The sequence below is a fragment of the Cupressus sempervirens genome, chromosome 7, assembly GCF_028749045.1.
Source record: "Cupressus sempervirens isolate cs-2001-9-10 chromosome 7, ASM2874904v1, whole genome shotgun sequence".
Taxonomy (NCBI): Eukaryota; Viridiplantae; Streptophyta; class Pinopsida; order Cupressales; family Cupressaceae; genus Cupressus; species Cupressus sempervirens.
The window spans coordinates 595,143,980-595,170,105 of NC_143124.1; the positions used below are offsets into that span (position 1 = coordinate 595,143,980).

At 34.3% G+C, this 26,126-nt stretch overlaps 1 protein-coding gene across 2 annotated transcripts in view; it reads left to right on the top strand.

Annotated features, from left to right (window-relative positions):
• The first annotated feature begins 4,412 nt into the window (after positions 1-4,412).
• The window catches only part of LOC149548147 (putative protein phosphatase 2C 57), a 123,848-nt gene continuing 102,134 nt past the window's right edge, over positions 4,413-26,126 (top strand). The window contains exons 1-2 of one of the 2 annotated variants that reach the window (XM_089792169.1): positions 4,413-4,552; positions 4,640-4,800. In XM_089792169.1, coding sequence (XP_089648295.1) covers positions 4,642-4,800 — 159 coding nt within the window. In that variant the 5' untranslated portion in view covers positions 4,413-4,552; positions 4,640-4,641. The other variant, XM_089792170.1, reaches the window with a different exon arrangement.

Here is a 26,126-nt window from a genome sequence, read left to right on the forward strand (position 1 = left end):
GTGATTAGAAATAACTTTGGTTATGGCATAGCAGCTATCACCTTCCCTCTGGGCCACCAAACTAACCACTTTGTTGAGGCGTGTGTTGCCCTTCATACAACTAAATTGGTAAAAGATATTGACATTAAATGCCTTTGGATTGAGGGGGATTCTAATAACATCATAAAGTGTGAACATTTTCCTTCCTGGTCTATTAAGAATATGGTGGAAGAAACCAAACAAATCCTTCTTACTTCTGAGATGGTCTACGTGTTGCATGAATATAGAGAGGCAAATTTGGTAGCTCACTAGATGGCTAACAAGGCAATCAAAACAGACACATCATATATAGGTGGATTAATACTGATGGGCTCCCAACAATAGTTAAAAGCATGATTAAGATTGAAAGAATCCAAAGGAGGACAGGTAGTATAAAAAGTAATTATGAAAGGTAATGTTGTCAGTTCCACATATAACTTAATGAAAGCTAAGCACAAGCCAAACATGAGGAAACTTAATTTGGTGGCTTTTTGGCATGCTTTCTAAGTGTTTTCTAATCTTAATTGCTCTTGTATTCCCAAGGACAAAAGAAAGTTTATTTTTGGTGAGATATATCAGAGGTTTGTTCTTCGCTCTCAGAGTTTGTAGAGAATTTTCCCTACTCTTAACAACACTATCGTGGGAGAAAGACATCGCAGAGAGCCAGAGGATGAAGGAACGAAATGGAAAAGGAGATCAAAGGTTTGGGAGAAGCTAAGGGAAGGTGACATTTCAAATTACATTGAGAAATTGCATGGCTAAAACTCTAAGGTAATTGAACTTATGGTCATGTCTTGGAGAGAAGGGAAAGTTAAGATTGATGAAATTGATTTCTAGGTTAATGAAGGTGTTATTGCGGAGATCACTAGCTCCCCTTCTGAGGGCATCAAATTCTTTAGGGATAAGAAAGTTTCCCTAAATGTTGTTAAAGAATTTTCTAGGAATGCCAAGGAGATGAAGGATTTGGTGAAGATGGGAGCATACTATGAACTAGCTTTAATAATTTTTTTTTTTGGAGTTTCATTCTTAGGGCGATCATCTCTTACATTACATTGGACACAAGGTATGATAGAGTCTGTACCCACCACTTTGTCATCCTTAACCACTTTAGGTATGACACTAAGATCTCCATCCCCTACTACCTCTTCTTCTCTATAAATAAGACTATCATGGGATATAAGAAATCTAATGCTAACCCGACTTTCCATGAGGGCTTGTTGTTACTAATTTATGAGCACTTTAAGGCTCAAACCTGTGGTAGATTCATAGCCCAAAAAGTGGAGTCCTCGGAGGATACAAAAAGCTCCTATCTCCCATCCGACACTGAGGATAATGTTGGGCTTCATTCAAATGATGAAGAGGAGGTGGCCAAGATTATAAAGGATTTGGGTAAAAAAAAGAAGAAAAGTGAACCCAAAAAGAATATAATCAAGGTTGGGAAAGACTTGGCGGGTAAAATTATTAAGTTTGAGGTTAATTTTGTTGAGGACTATAATGAAGAGGATGAGGGAGTGGAAATAGAGGAGGAGAATAATGTAAAAGATGGGGGTACTAGCAAGGTCTTGGTTTAGAGGAAGGTGGAAAGCCCAACCAAGAGGAGAAGGGGCAACAAAATGGGTGCATATCAGGATTTTGGTAAGGGACATGAGACAATGCCCAGGAGGAGATAAATGAGGATTATGGCACGAAAAAAACCCACTTGTACATTTGTCTCTAAGGGTAGGAAAACGATCTAGAGAAACTTTGAAGCTCAGACTACGAAAATGGGCATTGTGAGAGAAACTATCTAGCCCAAGATCTTGGAGGGTAATGATGGAAAAATTCATTTGGAGGAACTTATTGATTTGACCATTGTGATTCTTAGTGATAGTGCCAGGGAGCTACACATGAATCTCCTCAACAATGCCTAGAATAACATGGTAGACAACTTTCGGTCTATCAAGTGGATTTTTCATGAAATAGTCGAGATAAAGAATAGGTTGCAAGGTTTGGAAATGAAGGAAGGGGAAGACAAGATTGACATAATTAACAAATTGGATATTAGGGTTACTAAGGTGGAAAAAAAGAATGTGAAGAATGGAGAGCTCTCTCCACAACACTGCTAACCAAAGCTTCAATATTATTAAAGGCTTAAATGATAATATCAAACAATTGCATACTATGATGGAGGTTAGCAAGGGGTGAAAGATGACATGAAAAATGAGGACAACATGATCACAAAAGATGATGTCAACCCCCTTACTGAGAGCCCAAGAGATAAAACAAGATCGAACAAAAAGAAGAGGGACAAGGATGACTCTCCTAATGACATATAGTTGATGAATGAAGCGACAGAGGCCATGGAAATGCTGGAGCTCAAGGCTGCAGAGTTGGTAAAAAATACAGTGCCCTGATTGGTTCCCCTGGCTTTTATGTTTTTCCTTTGGTTTTTCGTTTGCTAGATTTGCCTGCTCTTTCAGAGGTTGTGTTTTATTTTGTCAAGTTCTCGTGGCCTTCTATGGCTTGTTGTTTCTTGTTGAATTGTTTCATGCTTCGAACATAATGTTGGTTTCTTTTGTCTATTGTTGGGTTTTAGGCACCTGTTAAAACCTGTTTTACTTAATCAAAAATATAATAGGTTAATTTCTCTTGGGTTCCCGAACAAGCCGTTATAGAAAATGCATTTAATAAAGTTAATGCAAAGGTTTAAAGCAATATTAGTTTTTAGAATATAAAACTTTATGGAGTCTAAATATTTTTTTGTATTTTATGTTTGAAAAATCAAATTTTCTCTTTATTATTTTTCAACACAAGTAAATAAGATTTGAAAAATATGTTAAAAGTTCATGCTTTATTAAACAACAGCTCCATTAGAGTAAGAGTCCTATTGTAAAAAGAAGGAGGAGAAACATTATTAGAATGTTCTTTAAAAGAGAAAAAGGTGGAAGTTTATTGTTAATACATATTGGATTTGTTTTCTAGAATTTTAGTATTTAAATAGAATATGACATATGATTTTCTACTATATAAGTTTGGTGATCTATTTCAAGAATTGATATTTTTTGGCTTATTAGTATATTAAAAAACATTTTAAAAATGTAATTGATTTTAGTTAGCATTACATTTATCACATAATTTTCAAATTGATCATAATTAAAAAATTAATCCAAAATTAATCTAATCAAACCCAAGACCTCTTTGATAAGAAGCTCACAATATACCGTTGTGTTGTAGGCTCTTATCAATTAAATTGAAAGCATAAAATTATTAAGTCAAACAACTTATAAATGATAAAATGTAATCTATAATATAAATAAAATAATAAATAACTATAAATTTGTAAGTTTAATTGTACTTTAAAATCATCCATAATTTGTTCCATGCAAATTAATATAATATACTTTAAAATATAAAAAAATCAATATACAATATATTCATATTTAATAAATCTATTCTATTTAAATGGAATTGTTATTTTATTTTAAATAAATTAATAATAATTTAAATTTAAATTCACTTCCTAAATTTACGCCCACTCACTATAAACAATTTTTTTTACAAATGTGCAAGTCAAGAGAAAAATTGTATGAAATATGCGAATATAGAAGACGATTCTTTGATTCTTTGATCAAGAAAATAGATTAGTAAAAATACATAAAACTATTCTCTCATATCTCAGACTTGGATGTAGATAAACTATTCTAAGATTTTGCAGCCAAATCCCTCACATCTTGTCAAAGAACTCTCGAAACAAGAACCTTCAACTGTTTAGATGTCAACTAGGCTTTCTTATTTTCTTTCTGTATTAAAAAAATAAAATTACACCAACAAAAATGGTTCTAAACAAAAGAAATTATGCCTTAAAATTTGATTTAAAAATATTACCATCACAACCTTACAATAACATTAGTTCCCTAGCTATTCAATAGTATTCCCACCTTTAACAAACTAATAAAAAATAGAAATTCATAAATAAAATACAATGTAAAATATATTAAATTATCTCCTACTTATCAATTAATGAGCTTAAGGGGCTTTCTAATGAATGGTTCATAAGGCACAACACTAGGTGAAGGTTTTGCAAATGGGGTTGCAAGCTTTGGGTTTAACTCCGTAGTTAAGTGTGTTCAAACTGGAGTAGTACTGGGATGGGTGACCTCCCGGTAAGTCTCGGTGCTTCACTCCTGTGAGCATCATCCAGATTCAATGAGTGCCAACTGTTCCATTTATTTTTGGGAGAGATGGATTAATGTTGAATCACTACTCATGAAACATAGGTCAATAAGTTTGATTCAAAATCACACACTTAAATCGTGATAGCAATATCATAATATATAGAAGTTACATAAAAAAATATTGTCCCCTTTTGTTTGGTGTTTAAACGTTTGCCCGGAATTCGACCTATTTAGAGGCCAAATTCACAAATAAATTAGAAATTCGAATGATCCGGGGCGGACGAGGAAGAAGAAAAAAGGTGCAAGTGCACAATAAAAAAAAATTACATGACACCAGATAAGTAGGAGGGCGGTGGAAGAGGAAAGAGGCAAACGAAGCAGTAAGCCAGTGTTTCCTTAAATTAAAAGTGAGTATTTTGTCTTCGCAATTCGTCACCAGGAAGCTTTATGGTTTTTGTTTTTCACAGAAATGATCAATGGGAAGGAAAATACGAAGATTGAGAATAGTTTGGATGAAGGCGATGAAGCGAGCGGCAGCAGTGTGAAGGAGCGGCCACCCAAACCTCATGGGAGCTCCTTTCGGCACTGTAGTAACGCACCTCTCTGTCTCGTTCGCCATGCCTCCCTGGTATTCTCCTTTCCTTTCACCTCTATTTCTTCTTCTGCTTGGTTTTTCACAAATATAGGGTTTTCTTGACCGTTCTGTTCCCATCTGCTACTCTTTATACGGAGTTAATTCTCAACATTACATTTAACCGATTTTTTTTTACACAAAAGGCAAGAGCTTGTATATGTATTAATATAAGATAAATACTTACAAAAATGGCCAAGAAGGCTGCAGGAAGATGCAAGAGTAGGGAGGAAGAGGTGTAGAAAAGAAGATAAACCATAGCACGTTGGATTTAACTGAAATATTGGATGCTGATGTTGCATAGAATTCAATTGACAAGGTACAAAATCCAATTCTCAGTCTGGTGAATGTCTTGGTTTATGTACAGTTTGAGAAATCTCCGTGGGTCATCCGTGAACCCAAGCACCACTAGAATGCCTTGACATGTGAGACTAAACTATAGTCCACTGCAATGATTTGGCAGGCAGTATTGCAGAAATTTCATGTCTTTCACCTTCGTGTATCATTCTGTCAAAGCAGTGTTCATAAACACCTTAGGGGAGTTTCTAGATCTGTAGGGTCAAAATCTTCTAGGTCAATCCCCTATTTGGGATGTGGTCTACGATTTCGAGTGAATGACCAATTCATTTTAAAGCATGCAGGTTGTCTATATGGATCTGATGCAATGTGCTCATTTTATGCTCCACATAATTTTTTTCTAGAATGATCTTTGCCCCTCGTAATCACCTTTGAATTAATTGCATATTGAATGTCTTGAATGTCCAATCCGAATTATGGATCAACTCATGTTTCAGCGGCCAGCTAGACGTATTAGCTCTTTCAGATGTATCCTTTCATGCTATAAACCCACCCTCTATACGATGGGTAATAGCTTTGTGTTTTATTAGAAATCAAAGTTAATTTTGGTAGGTTGATAATGTTTAAAGTTCTAAAATTCCGTATTTGTTCATACAAAGATAGTTGTATCTTAGTTTAAAAGTCAAGCTATATGATTTTGTTTATATTAGGGTCTTTTTGTCATGGATCATTAATTGCTGTATCTAAAAAATTATCAAAAATAATTATTGTAATTAGATGCACTCTTGCTTGTACGTGACACCCATTTTATGGGGGTGAGATATTGTTTCCTTGTAATTGATAAGATGAGCCTTAAAATCCAATTTTTCTTAACTAATTCATTGGAGGTTGGAGGCATAGGAGGCTGGTGGTCACTCACTGACCTCTCACGAATCACTGATATAATTTTATTTTGGGGATTTTAGATGTATATAGATATAGATATAGAATATATATGTGCAAAGAAATGCAAGAAATGTACAAAATTAAATCATTTGGTAGTATCATACTTCAAGTATCTCACTGACCTCTCACGAATCATTGACATAATTTTTTTTTTGGAATTTTAGATGTATATAGATATAGATATAGATACGTAGAGAAATGCAAGAAATATACAAAATTAAATCATTCGGTAGTATCATACTTCACCATTGATCAAGATATTTGATAGTTCATAAATATTCAAATTGAAATAACTAATAAGCCATATCATATATGTCTATGTTCATGATTCCACAGGAAATCATTACAATCACAAAATTAAAATTTCATCAATCAAGATTAAAGATTTAGTAATCCAAATTAAAATCACATGGTTCCGCAAAATAACCCTCATCATCTTCAACCGCTGCAATATCAAGATCATTTGAACCTAAAATGGTTCCGCTTGTGCTAGATGCACTGTGTCATGATGTTATCATCATCATCATTTATGATTTTAGTAAGATCTTGAATCATTGCATCCAAGTTCGCACACTCCTGTTCTACATCCCAAAGCTTGGCTACCCCTTGTAGTGATCCTCCTTATGTTGCAAAAGACACAAGTTGGTCTTCAACTTTTTTTGAGCCCAACTGGTTAAGATTCATTGAGTGGATAAAGGAGTATGTATTCCAATTCTCTTCAACAACAGAGGAACTTGCAACTTGGGTAGGGTTCACAAAAATTAAACATAAAAATGAAAAGAAAATTAAGGAATTGTAGAATGCAAGTGGTAAACAAAAACGAACAAAATTACTTGTAAGAGGTTCTTGATTGCAAGAGGTTGTAGATGCTTAAATGGTTGATCATAGAGGTATCACCATGTGATAGCTCCCATGGTATTTTGGTAATTTATTGTAACTGTACCAAGTTTACTTCTTGAGGCAAATAACTAAAATTTTGTCCCAACTTTTTTGTGCATTTCTTCATTTGGGAAGAGTCTTGCAAAAGCCATTTGGCACCTAGTGGCAATTTCTTTATCTACATATGGTGCTACTTCCTCTGGCATAGCAGGTATTTCCTTGCTATAGTACCTCAGAGATACGAAATATGCAAGGAGGTGCAATGGGGTGGTCGTCATCTCCCAATAATGAATGATGCTTCCCACCTTATTGCATAGGGTTTCACATTCTGTGGGGTCATCCTCATGTGTTTGTATGGCAAGTTTTACCTTCTCTACCATTGTGTCCATGCCATTATAGATATCCCCAAATAAGGTTTATCTATATCAGCAAAGCGGAGCATAGTCATGATTGGCTTGGTGAAATCCAATACAAATTGCACACGAGCCCACTGTCATCCAAGACCAATGCATCAACCTTTTGGGCCCTGTCTAAATGTGAAGCCATCCACACATTTCATTGGTTGGAGATAATCATTTGCCTCAGTGCCCCTTGAACCTTGACAAGTAGTCTTATAATAATAATATGAGATGCAAATCAGATTTCAATAACCTAAACAAGTTATTAACAATGTAGTCTTATAATAATAATATGAGATGCAAATCAGATTTCAATAACCTAAACAAGTTATTAACAATATGTCAATAAAGATTACTCTAATTTATAAATAATTTGATGATCGAACATGACATAAAATTTATTAGAAATTTAAATAAATAAATAAATTTTAGTAATTATAATTTACCTTCAATAACTCCAATTTGGAGAATGATTTGAATATTGCATGTGACATTTGATAGGTCATAACAAACATTTGTATCTCCTACCCCCTTGGTATACTTGCTTGACCTAATCCATTTGAGTGCTAATTTGTTGTATAACCAAGTTGAAGGAGTGTCCAAAGCAACTATACCCCTACAATTTTTGGTATCCTTTACAATTTTTGGCATTCTCTGTAATCACCTTGACCACATTCTCATTACTCACCATCTCTATGGCCTCAATGAGAATTCTCGAAATGAATTGTGCATTTTTCTCTACCCCTTGACAATCAACTGCCCTCATAAACATTGATCCTTTTTGGGGCTCTGCAATCACATTCATTAATGGCCGGTTTTGTGTATCGTTCCATCAATAAAAAACAATAGAAACACCCATAGTTTTCCAAGAATTTTTAATTGGCTGAAGAAATCTCTCAATAGAGGTCCTCTCTTTTTGCAAGAGTGGTACACACCTTTTCATACTCGAGACTCGTGTAATTAGCTGGTGCTTTATTGATGGCTACCACCATTTCGTTCCAATTTGGTGATCTCACGAAGTTGAAAGGAATAGTATTGGCATGGAGGCAATGTCCAATGGCTTGATTAAGAAGCTCTCTTGCCTCTATTTTAGATGTGCCCAACTGACCTCTTTAATGGGTGGTAATTTCTAGTTCTTCCTCTTCCTCTCCTGGTACAGGTACTTGCAAGAATGGATGTTTGGAGGATGTAACTAGATCAATAGGTAGTTGCATTTTCTTCTTTCCAAGTGGAGGTTGATAAGAATTTTTTTTTGATCTTTTAACCAATTTATCAACTTGTTCTTGTTTTCTTTTAAATCTTGCTATTTGTGCATTAGTCATCCCCTTCCCATCTTTGCTTCCTTTGCACATTCCCTTTCTTTTACCACAAGGGTTTATAAAATGAAGTTTGACCAGAGAATATGAGCTATTGAATGGTTTAGTGTCACATACATTACACTTCCAAATGTATGACCCACCTCTTGACACCTTTGATAATCTTGTGGTATGTCTCCTTAAAGGATATTTCATATTAATTTTGTAGTTATTGGCTTCTTGCTCTACCACTGAACTTTGACTATTATAGCGACCATTCTTTCACAATACATTTTTATTTCATTGCCATTATAAGAAAACAAATAAATTTAAATTAGGAAAAAATTATGCACATCAAACATACAATTGCTAAAAAATGATACAAAAATATTAAAAAAATAGATAGCTAAAATTGTTTATTTCTTTCTTAAAAAAATGAAAAAAAACTTGAAAAGTTTCTTCCCAAACTTGGAAAAATTCATTAAAGCACTCAAGAATGGGATCAAATACTTACTTTAAATGCTTAAAACTCATTTGTGGAAGCTATCTAGCACCCCACAAACAATCATTTTTTAAAGTAATCACCTTGTCTTCAAAATACCAAAGTGGAGATCAAATGAGGAGAGCCTAGCTGCGAACAAAATGAGAAGAAAAAAAGAATGAATGGCCTCTTTTAGGGCTATTTTAGGGTTAAGTTGCAAAAAAAGGATTAAAAATGTTATTAAACAAATGTTTTAAATAGATTTTATTAAAAAAAATGCTAGTTTTGATGTAGGGCCTGTGGATGCTTGTGGAAGCTCATGAATGCCTTGTAGATGCACATACAAACCTCATTTTGGGCAATTGGATACTTAATCCGTGTTTGCATTAGAATGCTTCTACCTTTGCTTCCCGGCCAAATTACTACAAATTAATAACTTTTGTTTTTGATTTGTAATTATATAAATATATTAACTATAAAATAAGGATTGCATAAGATTTACAATCTACTCATGGAAGTGTAAACCATAGGACACCACAACCATCTCTATCTTACTCCTTCTAAGGAAGCCTAAAGCACTAACATCTATCTCCCACTATCTAACACCTAAAACATATTATAACAAGACTACATTTGATCTGTATATACATCAGCTATCAAGCCCTACTTTTGACTTAACCTTAATTGCAACAGGTGTCATCGCTACCTTCATCAACCACTATTCCGAACTCGACTAGAACTTTCATCAAGCTTGACTTGGATTTGCGACTAAAAAATGCTTACCATTGTTCAGTCAAGCAAGCATCTGAGCCTATCATCTGCTTAACCACCACGCCACACCACCGTTATAGAACACCTTAAACAAACCTAGGCACGATAATGCATCATAGAGAAATGCCATATCTTGCACCAAGGGCTTTACACAAAAGGCCTCTGCAACATTATAATTAATATGCAAAAATTCAACATCTTCAAACAACACACCCACTTTTCAGATCAGAAAGTGTAGTGGCATTTCCAGCCCCTACTTGTTCTCATCCTCTTGTGGATCGTAGCATTAAGCATCCTCCACACTTGCATTGTAGTTGCTTCATGCTTAATTGTTTTCCGTTTAAGCTTTTCCTAGACCCACAATCTTAGCTCTATAAGCAACCTTATCTACTCTTCCCCACCAATGCACAAAGGGCACTAACCCAAAGACTCGTACATCCTCTTCATCCTCAAAGCGTTCTAAAATATCAGAGCCGATTCCACAGATTGCCTATTCCAGAATTGAGTCCATACCTAACAAGATGTCATCTTCGAACAAGCTAGTCACAACCCACTTCACAATTGGAATAATCATTGAAATCACATCCAGATTCATCCACCATTTCCTCTTTCTCTCTATATATTGGCTTCCCAACAACTCTAAAACAACATTTACTACTGCATTATCCTTGATTTTTAACAGTCTATTCAATCTCTCCGTAACTAGGCTTTTAAAGCCCTTTTGTTGTTTGTTTGTGTCTATAGAGAATGTTGCCTTCATATCCCTAAACCTTCTACAATTATGAGCTCACAAGGTGACTTCTTACAAACTTCCTATGCACACTTCACAAAAACACTTGTCCCTCTTTTTACTAAGCATAATAACGGCCACAATAAAATCATTACAAACACCAGTCTTTTCCAGTTCTAAAAGTCAATTAAATTTTTGTCTTGCACGCTTCCACATGTGTGGTTACCTTGCTTATGTAGGACTTACTATAATATAAACCTTCATTAATCATTAAACAACATTGCCACCTTTACAAGTCTTTGAAAATGATAAAAAATACATCTAAAGGCCGCCAAGGGACATGATTACAATTCATATCTTTGGGTTCACTCTAGTTATTCTTTTATTCTAGATCAACCAAAGTAGAATCATGCATGGAGCATACACTTGAGAATGCAAAATATACACATGAATTCACAAAGACACAAGGCATACACAAAATAATACACATAAGTGTATGAAGACATAGAGCATACACAAAATAATACACATTAGTGTATGAAGACATAGAGCATACATAATACACATTGTTAGATTCCTTCTCATTGACTAGAATTACCTTATCTTTTCTTTTAACCTACAAAATGGCACAATCAAAGCTCTGTGCCATTTGTAATGTCCCCAACTTTGACTTACTTAATTTACATCAAATTTCCCAACTAGGGTTTGAATTGCACCTCAAAATGTCAATTTGTAATGTTCCTAGCTAAGAGGCAGCCAATTCCCAATGATTAGCACGCATCACTATGCATTTAAGTCAATTAATGATCTATAATACATACTTATGCACTGATTCCTTCTCTTCGGAACATAAAACTTAAGATGGATGAAGATGTACTTGTTCTTAGGGCACTTGGACAACAATCTACAAGTAGGCTCCCTCCAAAACACTTATTCATACCTATCTTAGGACTTTGCCCTCAAGGTTTTGTGATATATGTCATTACACCCGTGTTGGGAATTTCCTTCTACATTGCGATGTTTTACTCCATCTTTTCTTGACAAACTAACCTATCCAAGCGAAGAATTTAATTTTTAATTTTGTTTAGTCTTGTGATTATTCTACTAGATATCAATAGACATTGGTTGTACAAGCTTTGTTATTGATAGGGTTACCAAATTTCTCAAGCGTAATTTCTTCAAGGAAAATCTGAAAATACATCCCTGTATATCTTTTTTCCCCCTATTGAGTCATAGATGGAATTACTTTAATGTGCTCAAGAAACATGCTTGTGTAGCATAAGTAGGGGAGAATGTCAATTTATATCTCTACTGCAAATTGGAAAGATGAAAGGATGTAGGGATGGTTCGGTTATGAACTTGAAAAGTAGTTAAATCCCACCCCCCGCCCCACGCAACCCCCCCCCCACAAAAAAAAAAAAAACTTGTTTTCCATGCCTATCTGCCCTTATTTAAGTTGATCCGCCCAGGTATGCCTAGGTTCCTCCCAAACAAACCAGCCTGCCCAGGTTTGAACCTTGGCTGAATCCCATATTTAACCGGACCAGGACTAGTACTTGGTGTGAACCAGGTTGATGGAAGGGCTTGGAATCGGCGAACCTGATAACTTAGGTCAAATAAACCATATTATGATGCTGGCAAGCATCATGTGACAACAAAGTATGCTGTAATTTATATATAATGAACCAATTATGATCTACAAAATGTTATTTCTGAATGATAATAAAATCAAGGGGCTAATATATGGTCCACTACATGTATTGTAACATTAATATCAATTATAATAGTAAACACTGAAATAGGATACACAGAGAGATCTCTCTCTTTCTCTCTCTCTCTTTCTCTCTCTCTCTCTCTCTATATATATATATATATATATATATATATATATATATATATACATGTATGTATGTATGTATAGACACGCACACACACACACATTGGGTTTTATTCTTTTACAATTATTTGTAAACCTTTTGAAGTTAGCATATTCATAGCCTATTCCTGAATCACTTGCTATAGCCCCTTAAGAGAATAGGTTCGTGGTGTAGGGAGACGCAGAGTAAATCCATACAAGGTAGGTGACACCCAAGCCCAAGGTGGGATATGGGACAGGGTCGTGAAGCCTTGAGGGAGCCTACTTGTAAATTGGTGTCAAGCACCCTGATGGAGCTCTAATTTTTGCAAAGGATTAGAATCTCCATTTGAAAATAATGTTGGAGACTTGGTAAAATATAGTCGTCATTAATATCACAAATAAAAAATGTAATCAATATCCATAATAAAGATATGTTATACAGGCTATCTGACGCGAGAAGGAGATGTGAATTAAGGAGTTACAAGTCTCTAGTCAGCATGTTAATGCCACAGTTTCTATGCCTACAGATGATTCTTTTGCTAAGGTGGACAATTATGAAATACATAAGGAGTACATCATGAACCCAATCAATTAAATCTGGAATGAAGGTGTAGAATAATTCTACTTAAGGATTTTGCATCATAATCATATGAAATCATTTGTATGGAGAAAGATGTGCATATCAATATTTCATAGTTCTATGAAAGGCGTCTGTGCAAAGATTTGAATAAATAATTTATTTTGAAGCAGAATATGCATCTCTGTTCTCAAACACATATCGATGATGTACAATTAGATAGCATCAGTACATACTATATCGAAGATGACTTCTTTCAACAATACCAAGCTACAGTTGACAAGAGGTAATGATATTAACAAAGAATGATGACATAGTGACTGTTCTGAAATCAATTCCCTTACATAATATGCAGTAGGTGAACAGTGATTATATTTCAATCAATTGAAGTGTATCAGCATATATATAGAAGCTGCGGAGGTAGCTTAATTCTGAGTCCATTGGTAGATTAGGGCCCCTTTGGTTGCTGGAATACAACCGGAATAGGAATAGGAAATTAGAATATGATTTGTATTCTTTGTTTGGTGCGTGGAATAGGAATAGAGAATAGGAATACGTATTCTCATTTTAGCCCCAAAATGAGCTTTTGTACATTCCAAAAAATACCTGTAATTGGAATTGCTATTCTTGCATTCATTTTAACTTTCTCAAATTTGATTAAATTTTCAAATCCGCTTTGACCTGGGGTGAGCGCTGGAACTTTGTTTTCAATATTTTCAAATATTTCAGCGATTTTCCAATGGCGCCGATGGAATCTTCAGAAATATTTTCAAATGGCGCTGATCGCAAGTTAACCCTATTCCAATTTAAGCTTGCATAACCAAACAAGGGGTAAACAAGATTGGATTGCATTTTTCCATTCCTATTCTTCATTCTCCATTCTCATTCAAATTTTCTATTCTAATTCTCAATTCCTACGCTTGCAACCAAACGGGCCCTTACAGAATCAATTTCCTGTTCAGTATTTGGGGAGAGTTGGAATAATATGATACGAGCATATGATGTAGCCACAGTAGGCACAGACAATGGATTGCTAGATACACCTCAATGGGTTGAAGGTAAAGTTATATCTGCACAATGGACATCCCTTTACATCAGAAAAATACACTATGGAAACTAAATATTTTGCCATTTGTTTCGGTAGTATCATATCATGTCTGAAAATCTGGAAAGCTTTATGCTTTCCCTAGCAAAAGGAGGAAGATTGTCCCAAGTATAGACTGCTGTATGCATCCCCTATCTTATAAGGAAATGTTGCTCAATCTGAGACCTTTATGAGTAAGCTCCAAAGAGAAATAATATTCAGACATCTTATCAATTATCATATAGTCATCTTTGCACATTTGTAATTTGTACACGACCAAACTGGCTGAGAATTTTCAACTTCAGAGAATGAATATTAGTTACTATGAAGATGTCTGGTGTGATTATAGTGGTTATAGTGTTTCTGAGTATGGAATCATGCCTGAATTAGAATCAGCTATTACCACCATAATTAATAAAGGATAAGTGCTTCGATTAGGATGGTAAAGATATACATATCCCACTCACAGTACCAATTGTGGAAGGATTTTTAAGTGTGCGGGTGCCACTGGAACATACAGACGTGAGAACTTCAGTATTACCTGTCACATAACAGGCAGAGTCAGAAATTTTGAATTATTCATAAACCTATGGTTGATAGTGGAGGTTTTACAAGGCCTCCTGAACATGGGATTTATGTTTCTGTTGTTGTTCAGTAATTTATCGTGTGATTGTTTGCAGGTAATGAAGCATAAATGTTGTTTAGGGCACCAAGGGTGGATGGAGTTTGCTGATGGAGATTGTGTATTGGCATCTGAAGTCGTGCTATTCCCGTGGAGCCCTTTCATTTAGAATTATGGTCTAATGTAAAGCGCATACCAGAGGAGAAGCCCATGCAAGTCTGGAGCAATGGAACACAGTGCCATGCGTATCTTTGAATCCGAAACTCTAAATCTGACATTTATCGAAGTACCCAATTTATAAAGTTTATTGGCATCGATATATCCCTCTACTTGTCATATATCATTTAAGTTTATCCAAAGTTTATATCCCAAAATATTCAAAGGGAATTAACTATAGTTTTTAGTTACGAAGAGTTGCATTATTTTGATTAGGTTCCGAATGGGTGTGTCTATTCACCCACACACCTTTTCATTGTTTATAAATAAAGATGTAAAAGACACAAGAGAATATAGGATTCATATTCATTTTAAATTTTTTTACATATACTATATGCGCTTGATATATTTTATTTTCTCAATGGCAAATAAACGAAGTTTTGAACTAAGCCCGCGGATTCTAGATTGCCGAGCAAATTTATATGTGATTCCAGAATTGAAGCGCAATAGTTAGATCATCTGTAAGGAGTGATTTTTTTGCAATTTTATTTCCAGCATAATTATTTATTTTAAATTTTGGAGTTTTAAATTATTATTAAGTTGTGTCCTTTATAAATGTTTTTTATTAATTTCTATAAATATTTTAATATTCGGATAAGTGCATTGGGTCATTATTGCATTTTAAATTTGATAAACATTATTGTGAAATATTTAATTATTTTCGTATTAATGTCTAGTTTTTCTCCGCTGGAGTTAAAGCATATCCTAGACTAGTTTAAAATTGCATTCATTTAATTGATCTGTCGTGTCTGAATTATTAAAATTGTTTATAGTTTAGGTGTATTGAACTTTATAAAGTTGTACGTTTCAATTTATAATATTGACTCTGATTGCCCATTTAATTAAACACTAGTCTTTATATTGCTCTTAATTCATAATTCATATGCTGGCAATTGTTTCATTTCTTTCCATTGAGGAATTAATATATTCACTTGTTGCATTCATTTTTTTTTTAAAACATTATCAAATTTATTCATTAATTCATAATTTTCAAGTTTAAAGTTTTTTATATATCTTGCCACTAGGAAAACTTTTATTGTATTCGTGTTTTAACTGATCTGCTTTAAGCATCTTCCCTATAAGGTTGTTTTCCAGGATCAGGTACACCCACCTTGGTTGTGGAGAGCCGAAAGTGCAGGCGATTTAGATTGCATCGATCAATCCCGTCAAGTTGGCCTTAACCAATTGGGTATCCCAACATCGAGCAGGTAAGGCTCGTAGGATTCCAATTTGCGGTTTTGGGAACCAATAGATTGGCGACTCCATTGGGGAAGTTGCAAAATAAACCCTAAGAGTTTCTAATTGTAGACTAGTAAGAGCTAGATTCTATTTAATTTCTTAAAACATTTTGAGAAGTTTTTTACAGTGCATTTAATTTCCTTGAAGATTTCAATCTCTCATAATTTTTAATATAAATCTTAAATTGCTTTATAAAGATTTGATCTTGTAGAAGCATTGTATGTTTTTCTTTAAACTTTTTCTACAGATTCAATCTTTGGGGAAGTATACTCTGTTGGAAGGAAGAACTCAGATTGTTTAAGATTATTGATTTCCTCCATTTGGAGTTGGCAACTCTATTTTTTTTGATTGGTACTTTAACAAAAGGAGTGCCTAGATCATTAGTGATTGTGCTGAGTGAGAGGACTCAGAAAGAATTGGTAGATGGTCTTTCAAATGTATCAATCATTTGAAAGAAAGCCTTTTGTTCCAGATGGCATTAGGCCATTGGATTTCAACAAGTTTGATTATGAACCTAGCAGGTTAAACCCAAAACTTTCACAGCTGGTGCCAAAGTTCCATGGAGAATGGGATGAATTGGCAATTCGACACTTGGATGCATTCTATACATTTATAGAAGATTATGAGATTTGTGCGGAAGATCAAGTGATGAAGTTGTTTGCCAGAACATTAAAGAACGATGCTAGACAAGCATACGAATCATTACCCACACAACTTATCTCATCTTGGAAGGAATTTGAAGGATGGTTCCTATCTGAATTCGATGATGCAAACCATGAAGAAGAGATGTATTATGAACAATATGAAGACCGAAGTTGCAACATGGAAGAGGATCTTGACATGTCTCCACTAGATGTTTTCTTCAATATAGAAAGATATGAAGGCGAGACTTCAGCACATTTGTTTTGAGAATAATGAACATTTATCATGAGATTCCATCGAACATCAAACCTCCTTACAAGGAATTTCTAAACAAAATTGTCAAGTTGAGAATCCCACCAAAGGACCCTGATGTGAAGCTTCTTCTTCAAATATGGGATCAAGCTATTAAAGATGAAGCAAAAGATACTAAAGTAATACAAGAACATAATGACCTTTCAAATTCAAATGTAGAAGAAATCGAAGAAAAATCAGATCATGATGAGACCGGTAAGGAATTAGATTGTGAAGAAAATGGAAATGATGAAGAGGATTCTCTTAGTGTGGATGAGATTTCAACCTTGTTAGACCTGGAATATCAAAAGTATGTTAAAAAGGGTGGTCAAATTTTTTTTCCTGTGCACAAAGAAAATCAGATTAATGAGACAATAGTTGTATCGTATGAAACATTCAATGAACAAGAAAATTCAGTCATCTCTACAAATCCATATTACTTTCATGAGGAGGAAACCAATGAACTAGAAGGATCATGCACTTCTCAAGAGGATGGCATATTTGTTGAAGATGTGTATTGTGGTCTAAGTATAGAAAGAGATTTATTTGGATACAATTTCAAAGAATTTTCATATCCCGTATATGATGGATTAATAGAAAAGAATGAAGAATATAGTTTTTATACACCTGTAGCTCTTGAGGAAAATGTGAGCATTCGGGAAGAAGAGGAAGATGCATCCAAAGGGGACTTCCAAATCATTTTAGAGACCCTATGCAGTGAAACAATAGAGAATCAGGACATAATGTTTTGTGAAAGTGAAGTATGACAGCATGAGAAAATGTTGGATGAAGGTTCTCATGAAGATATTCCTGAGGTTGCTTTCTTGAGTCCATTGTTTGAAAAATATATTTTAGGCAAATAAATATCTCAGCACTATGATGAAAATAATAAAGATATCATGCCTAATGATAATGTTGAAGTCGATAAGATGTGTGGTATGTATTCACAAGGCAAGAATCCTTTCAGTTCATCCAATGAGCCAAAATCATATCAGATATATGAGGATGATATGAGGTTAAACAAGTACAAAAGGAGAAAAATCAGCATTTGGAGTATAAAGATAAAGAAAATTATGTGCTAGAAGGAATCAAAGCAGAGAAAGTTGATCTAGATATTGATATAACAAATCAACTACATACGAACCTTCGATTCAGCAAGGGTCACAACACACTTAATGACTTCTCAATAGCAAAACAAAAGTCAAATACCAAGGATTGCATTCATGAAGCTGAATCAGAAAATTTTACTCGTATGGATGATGCATTTGACATAGGTATGAAGTATATGCAGCGTACTGAGGTAAGTATCCCTTAAGACTTTGTGATAACATTTGTTCATAATATGCTTAAGGAATTGCTTTCAAGTTTTCATCATCCTTCTTTTGGGGATTTTTCTTTTGTATATACTAATCAAATCAATGAAATAAGAAATCACATGCTTGAATTAAATAATCAAATTTATTTCTTTTTAAAAGATCCTATTGATAAGGCAAATGTAAATTCTAATCTTGAACAGGAGATGCACATGTTGTGTAATGATTGTTCTCTAACACTTGTTAATGGATCAGATTTTATTAAGGAACAATATAATGTCATATTCAGTAGGTTCAAAGTGTTACACAATCAGATTCGGGTATTCGATAGAGGAAAGAAGTGATGTTCATTTTTGGGGGGCTTCGGGCCACCCAATTTCACCGTACACCATGTTAAGCATGGATGCTCAGCCTGCTCCTCATCTCATTATGCCCCTAAGGAGCATATGTCCTTGGCAAGAGCCACTGATGGAGCTCTAAATTTTGCAAAGGAGTAGAATCTCCATTTGAAAATAATGTTGGAGACTTGGTAAAATGTAGTTGTCATTAATATCACAAATAAAAAATGTAATCAATATCCATAATAAAGATATGTTATATAGGCTATTTGATGCGAGAAGGAGATGTGAATTAAGGAGTTGCAAGTCTCTAGTTAGCATGTTAATGCCACAGTTTCTATGCCTAGAGATGATTCATTTGCTAAGGTGGACAATTATGAAATACATAAGGATTACATCATAAACCCAATCAGTTAACTCTAAAATGAAGGTGTAGAATAATTCTACTTTAGGAGTTTTCATCATAATCATATGAAATCATTTGTATGGAGAAAGATGTACATATTAGTATTTCATACTTCTACGAAAGGCGTCTATGCAAAGATTTGAATAAATAATTTATTCTGAAGAAGAATAGGCATCTCTGTTCTCAAACACATATCGATGATGTATAACTAGATAGCATCAATACATACTATATCAAAGATGACTTCTTTCAACAATACCAAGCTCTAGTTGACAAGAGGTAATGATATTAACAAAGAATGATGACATAGTGACTATTCTGAAATCAATTCCCTTACATAATATGTAGTAGGTGAATAGTGATTATATTTCAATCAATTGAAGTGTATCAGCATATATATAGAAGCTATGAAGGTAGCTTAATTCTGAGTCCATTGGTAGATTTACAGAATCAATTTCCTGTTCAATATTTGGGGAGAGTTGGAATAATATGATACGAGCATATGATGTAACCATAGTAGGCACAAACAATGGATTGCTAGATACACCTTTGAATGGGTTGAAGGTAAAGTTATATCTGCGCAATGGACATCCCTTTACATTAGAAAAATACACTATGGAAACTAAATATTTTGCCATTTGTCTCAGTAGTATCATATCATGTTTGAAAATCTGGAAAGCTTTATGTGTTCCCTAGCAAATGGAGGAAGATTGTCCCAAGTATAGACTGTTGTATGCATCCCCCATCTTATAAGGAGATGTTGCTCAATCTGAGACCTATATGAGTAAGCTCCAAAGAGAAATAATATTCAGACATCTTATCAAACAGTTTGGATGCAATTATCATATAGTCATCTTTGCACATTTGTAATTTGTACACGACCAAACTCGCTGAGAATTTTTAACTTCAGAGAATGAATATTAGTTACTATGAAGATGTCTGTTGTGATTATAGTGGTTATAGTGTTTCTGAGAATGGAATCATGCCTAAATTAGAATCAATTATTGCCACCATAATTAATAAAGGGTAAGTGCTTCGATCAGGATGGTAAAGATATACATATCCCACTCACAGTACCAAGTGTGGAAGAATTTTTAAGTGTGCGGGTGCCACTGGAAGATACAAACGTGAGATCTTCGGTATTATCTCTCACATAAGAGGTAGAGTCAAAATTTTTGAATTATTCATAAACCTACGGTTGATAGTGGAGGCTTTTGTACCTTCTTCTCACAAGGCCTCCTGAACATGGGATTTATGTTTCTATTGTTGTTCAGTAATTTATCGTGTGTTTGTTTGCAGGTAATGAAGCATAAATGTTGTTTAGACCACCAAAGGTGAATAGAGTTTGTTGATGGAGATTGTGTATTGGCATTTGAAGTCATGCTATTCCCGTGGAGCCCTTTTATTTAGAATTATGGTCTAATGTAAAGCGCATACCAGAGGAGAAGCCCATGCAAGTTTGGAGTGATAGAACATACTGCCACGTGTATCTTTGAAGTTGAAACTCTAATTCCGACATTATCAAAGTACCCAATTTATAAAGTTGATTGGCATCGATATATCCCTCTACCTGTCATATATCATTTAAGTTTATCCAAAGTTTATATCCCAAAATATTCAAAGAGAATTAACAATAGTTTTTAGTTACAAAGAGTTGCCTTATTTTGATTAGGTTTTGAATGGGTATGTCTATTCACCCACGCACCTTTTCATTATTTATAAATAAAGATGTAAAAGACACAAGAGAATATAGGATTCATATTCATTTAATTTTTTTACATATACTATATGCACTTGATATATTTCATTTTCTCAGTGGTAAATAAACGAAGTTTTGAACTAAGCCCGCGGATTCTAGATTGTCGAGCAAATTTATATGTGATTCCGGAATTGAGGCGCAATAGATAGATCATCTATAAGTAGTGTCTTTATTGCGATTTTATTTCCAGCATAATTATTTATTTTAAATTTTGGAATTTTAAATTATTATTAAGTTGTGTCCTTTATAAATTTTTTTATTATTTTTTATAAATATTTTAATATTCAGATAAGTGCAGTGGGTCATTATTGCATTTTAAATTTGATAAACATAAATATTGTGAAATTATTAATTATTTTTGTATTTATGTCTAGTTTGTCTCCGCAGGAATTAAAGCGCATCCTAGACTAGTTTTAAAATTGTATTCATTTAATTGAATTGTTGCGTCTAAATTATTAAAATTGTTTATAGTTTAAGTGTATTGAACTTTATAAAGTTGTACGTTTCAATTTATTATATTGACTCTGATTGCCCATTTAATTAAGCACTGGTCTTTATATTGCTCTTAATTTATAATTCATGTGCTGGCAATTGTTTTATTTCTTTCCATTGAGGAATTAATATATTCATTTGTTGCGTTCATTATTTTTTTTAAAACATTATCAAATTTATTTATTAATTCATAATTTTCAAGTTTGAAGTTTTCTATATTTCTTGCCATTAGGAAAACTTTTATTGTATTCATGTTTTAACTGATTTGCTGTAAGCATCTTGGATATAAGGTTGTTTTCCAGGATCAGGTACACCCACCTTGGTCTTGCAGAGCCAAAAGTGCAGGGGATTTAGATCGCATCAATCAATTTCGTCAAGTTGGCCTTAACTGGTTGGGTATCCCAGCATCGAGCAAGCAAGGCTCGTAAGATTCTAATTTGCGGTTTTGGGAACCAACACACCCTACGACAAGTAAATTCCCATGCCCTTTACAACTGATGTATAAGAGATAACTAAAGAATCAGTGCTTAAGTATGTTAATTGTCAAATGTATTATGAATTGTTAATCTCATTTAGATGTGTAGTAAGGGATATGACATATTACTGGTGCCTTCTAAACATGAATCTCTCCAAAACTATAGCGTAGAGGAGGATAATAACACTCATATAGGCATAATAGAAATGTTTCCATCATGGTCTTCAATACTAGAAACTATGGCTTAAGCAACAACTCAAATTTCCTTAGATTTAAGGCCCCTACTTCAAACTATAAGGGAGTGTTTCTTAATTTTTTTTGTAGAGTAGGATGGAGAAGCCTCGGTCAATTAAGAAGATTTCTTATGATCATTGAATCTTAGCCAAAAATTGTTAAACTTACAAGTTCAACTCATTTGGGAGTGCTTAATCTCTTCTAGAGGCACATCTTTATCCAAAGCAAGAATAAGATGGTCTTCGAACATTGACAAAGATTTAAGGCCCCTACTTCAAAATAAAGGAATGTTCTTAATTTTCTTTGTAGAGTAGGATGGAGAAGCCTTGGTCAATTAAGAAAATTTCTTATGATCATTGAATCCTAGCCAAAAATCGTTAAACAATTCAACCCAATTGAGAGTGCTCAATCTCTTCTAGAGGCACATCTTAATCCAAAGAAAGAATGTGATGGTCTCCTAACATTGACAAAGGACTAGCTTGAGCTATTGCATTTGAAGCTCAATTCCTATCGAATGTTTCCTAGTGGTAAACTTTGGGATTTTTAGGTTATCAATAAAACCTTAGTACTTGCGTGGCAAGCGTAGGTGAAAAGAGTTGCTTGCAGCACATCACATGCACCCACATCAAACATTGAGCCTGGTTTACAAGGAGATGATGCAAGTTCTCTTTACATTGTGTGTGATCAAGGTGCTCATCATCAACCTTGTCTAGTGTTAGGATGAGATGATAAAAAACATGTTGAAGTGAGCCCATAGTTGACTTGTTTGATTCTTCTGTCAAACTTGTACTCCTACTTTGTTTAGAATTTTTCATTGTTATTTTCTATTAACTAATTGTGGTCTATAGGGATTCCACCCAGAATTGTAAGAGCACATATAAGCATTTCATAGAAGCTAAAGTAGCTAGATTGGAACTACATAAAAAGATAGAAACTGCTTACATCCAACAAAAAGCCTTGCCACCTTGTGGGTAGAAGCCAAAATACCAACCTTGTTTACATTTACGATCTAGATGACACCTACAAACTAAATAAAAACCATTAGCAATAAAGGAATAGTGAGTCAAAAGATTGGGTGAAAAAAGCCATATAGAAACTAGATTATTGGCACCATTGGTAAGCTAGCAATTTTTTTTCTCATCAGTCAATTCCTCAAGACACACCCTGATAGTCAAGCCTAGAGGTATCAACATCTATTCAGTTTGATGTTTCCTTCACCACATTGGCACTAGTCCTAGCCATAAGGTTCAATGCATTAAGATGGACACCATAAATTACCTTGGCTCTTCTTTTTATCCTATGCACCAATTTATCATAAAACACTTAAATGGTATGGTCATTGGTAACTTTAGTCAACCATTCTTGTGCATCACCACTATACCAAGTATTAGTTTCCTCATATCAAAGTAGAACGCCTAAAGCAGTTGAACTACCTACAGCAGAGATTGGTAGAAAGGAGGAATTGAGGATCTGGTGTGGTTTCATTTCAGAGATCACAATTGTTGCTAATTGAAGTTTCAGTTCGTGGAATATTTTGATGTGTTCAGGTTGCAGAGTTTCAGAGTGTTGCAGTTGCATTAAGACTTCAAAGTTTTGATGAAGTGTTGTTTGAGGCAATTTGGAGACTTTAATGTGTTGGCTGTATCATCTACTTGCTGCCTATACCACTCAAGGCATGCTGTACCAGTCATGTGTGCATGTATATGGAGGTTTGAAATATAAATTGTTTGTTGTTTTGTTGCTCTTAACTCATTTTTGTAGGTTGTAACATGTAAGGACGACATGTTCAAAATAAGTGTGTACTCTGCCCGTGCGGACATGTCCCCTGCCTTGGTACCTCCGTTCTCGTGCCTGAACCATCTCAGGGACTTGGGGTCCCATTAGCCAAGACAGCCTTTAATACTAGCAGCAACTCAAACACAAGCTCAGATTTCGATACATTGAATCTGCTGATCAGTGTCATTCATAAATTTCTACATATTTGCCATTTTATCTTTGAAACTTGGAGCCTATTGGCATTTTGTTATAATTCTTGTATATTATGTATGCACATTGAGAATGAAAGCATTTGATTGTTAATTCGTTTGTCAATGCCCATTTAAATCTCAATTCAAGTTTAATTGTATGTATTAAGCTTCTTCAATGTCTATGATCAATGCTTTGACAATATTATAATATGCATATTTGAAATTCCTCGATATGTTAATAAAAAATAATAAAATCTATTTTGTAATAGTCCTCCCGTACAGCCTCCTAAAAACTGATCCAAAGGCACCCTCACAGTGAAAACACATCACACTGTACCTGGCTGTCTGTGCCCCTGAAACTTGGTGAAGCACAGCGTGTGAACCATACCAATTGATAGAATAGAATGACTGTATGGTGGTGTGATCCTTCCTAAGTCTAAGCACTACAGTTTGTCTTACTGTCCTGACTGTAACAGCATGTTCGTAGAGCCTTTCCAGATCTGCACTAGCAAATATCCATCAGTCATTGAGATATATTATTGTTATTTTCAGGCAGTGTTGTTTATTCATATTTTTTGGGGTACCTTTGGGGGTCTTTCAGCAGATTATTACACATATTGGCACTTGAATCAACATTATTATCTTTATCAGTATTTTGTAACAGCAGATATACTATTAATATGGCATGATTATGTTTGAACCAACATTGTAATGCTTGATGGCAGTACTGCCAATGATTTGCTCTTGTTTGTTATAATCACCCACCACTGGACAAGTGGAAGGAGCTTGCTTATATTTCATTACTCTTAAATTTTCCCACTGCATGTGGATGTTCACTATAAGCTTGTTATTTGCTTTCAGTTGTATAAGCTTTCCCGTTGAAAGTTGACTTGCCCCTATGTGTTCCTACTGAATGTGGATGTGCCATTGTAATTCCTATTGAATAATTGTATGTTTTATTGCACGTGTCCCACTGAACAAGTGGATTTGGCTTTCTTTCCGCTTGATGCTTTCCTTTCAGTAGTTTGTTTTCAGTTAATTGTTATCTTAAACATCGCATGATTTCACTTTGCTTTTTCTGGGATCTGAGTGATCAGAAAGTTGAAAGGAGGTTATTATGCATCTCATTTACTGTTGACACTAACTTAATTTCAAAAAAAGTTGTGGGAGGTTATTACAGTTAAAGATAGTATATTGAAATAAGAATGTCCAATTCCTGCCTCATACTTAATAACCATTTAGAAAGACATTCACCACACTTATTTTCATTAAATGGCTATGAATATAAAAGCACGTGTTTTATTCTAAACATGCAAGGAGAGGAATAACAATCATGATTCATAACATTCACATCTTCTGATCTCATTGTTACATTTCTAATCATTGAGAGGACCAGAATCCAGATAGAGATATAATAATACAATATTCTATGGATTTCTAATCTACATAAATACCTATTTAGTGAAGTGAGAAAGCATACTTCATATTATCTCCTTCACTAAACATGGATAATGTAGATACCGTCCTATATGGATAAAATAAAAAGGAAGATAAAACACAACTCCTATACAGGGATAAAATAGGAAGAAGATAAAACACAGTTATGATACGCAAGTGCATGGGTTCATTTTCATCTTCAATGACTGTTGTTTTGTTACTTCTAATATTCTTGTATGAATAAATAAGGTTGCAAGTGACCTTATGCACAAAGGGTTCATAAAGGAATATCCACACATTAGTCTGTGTCAGCATTGCAAAGAAATGGAAAAGCACTAAACAATCCTTAGGAATACATTTTACCTTCTAAACATTCATTGCGAACATTGATTTCCAGCTTTTTGGGTGCACCCTCTTTGTCAAAGGATATTTGCTTTCATGAATTTTGAGTTCACTTTGTTTAACTTTTGTTTGTCCCAATAGATGAATTACTGTCTAAACTAGTGAATGGCCTCTAAAATAGACATCAAGCAAACAAATTGGACAATTTTAGCATTTAAAATAAAAATATCATGTA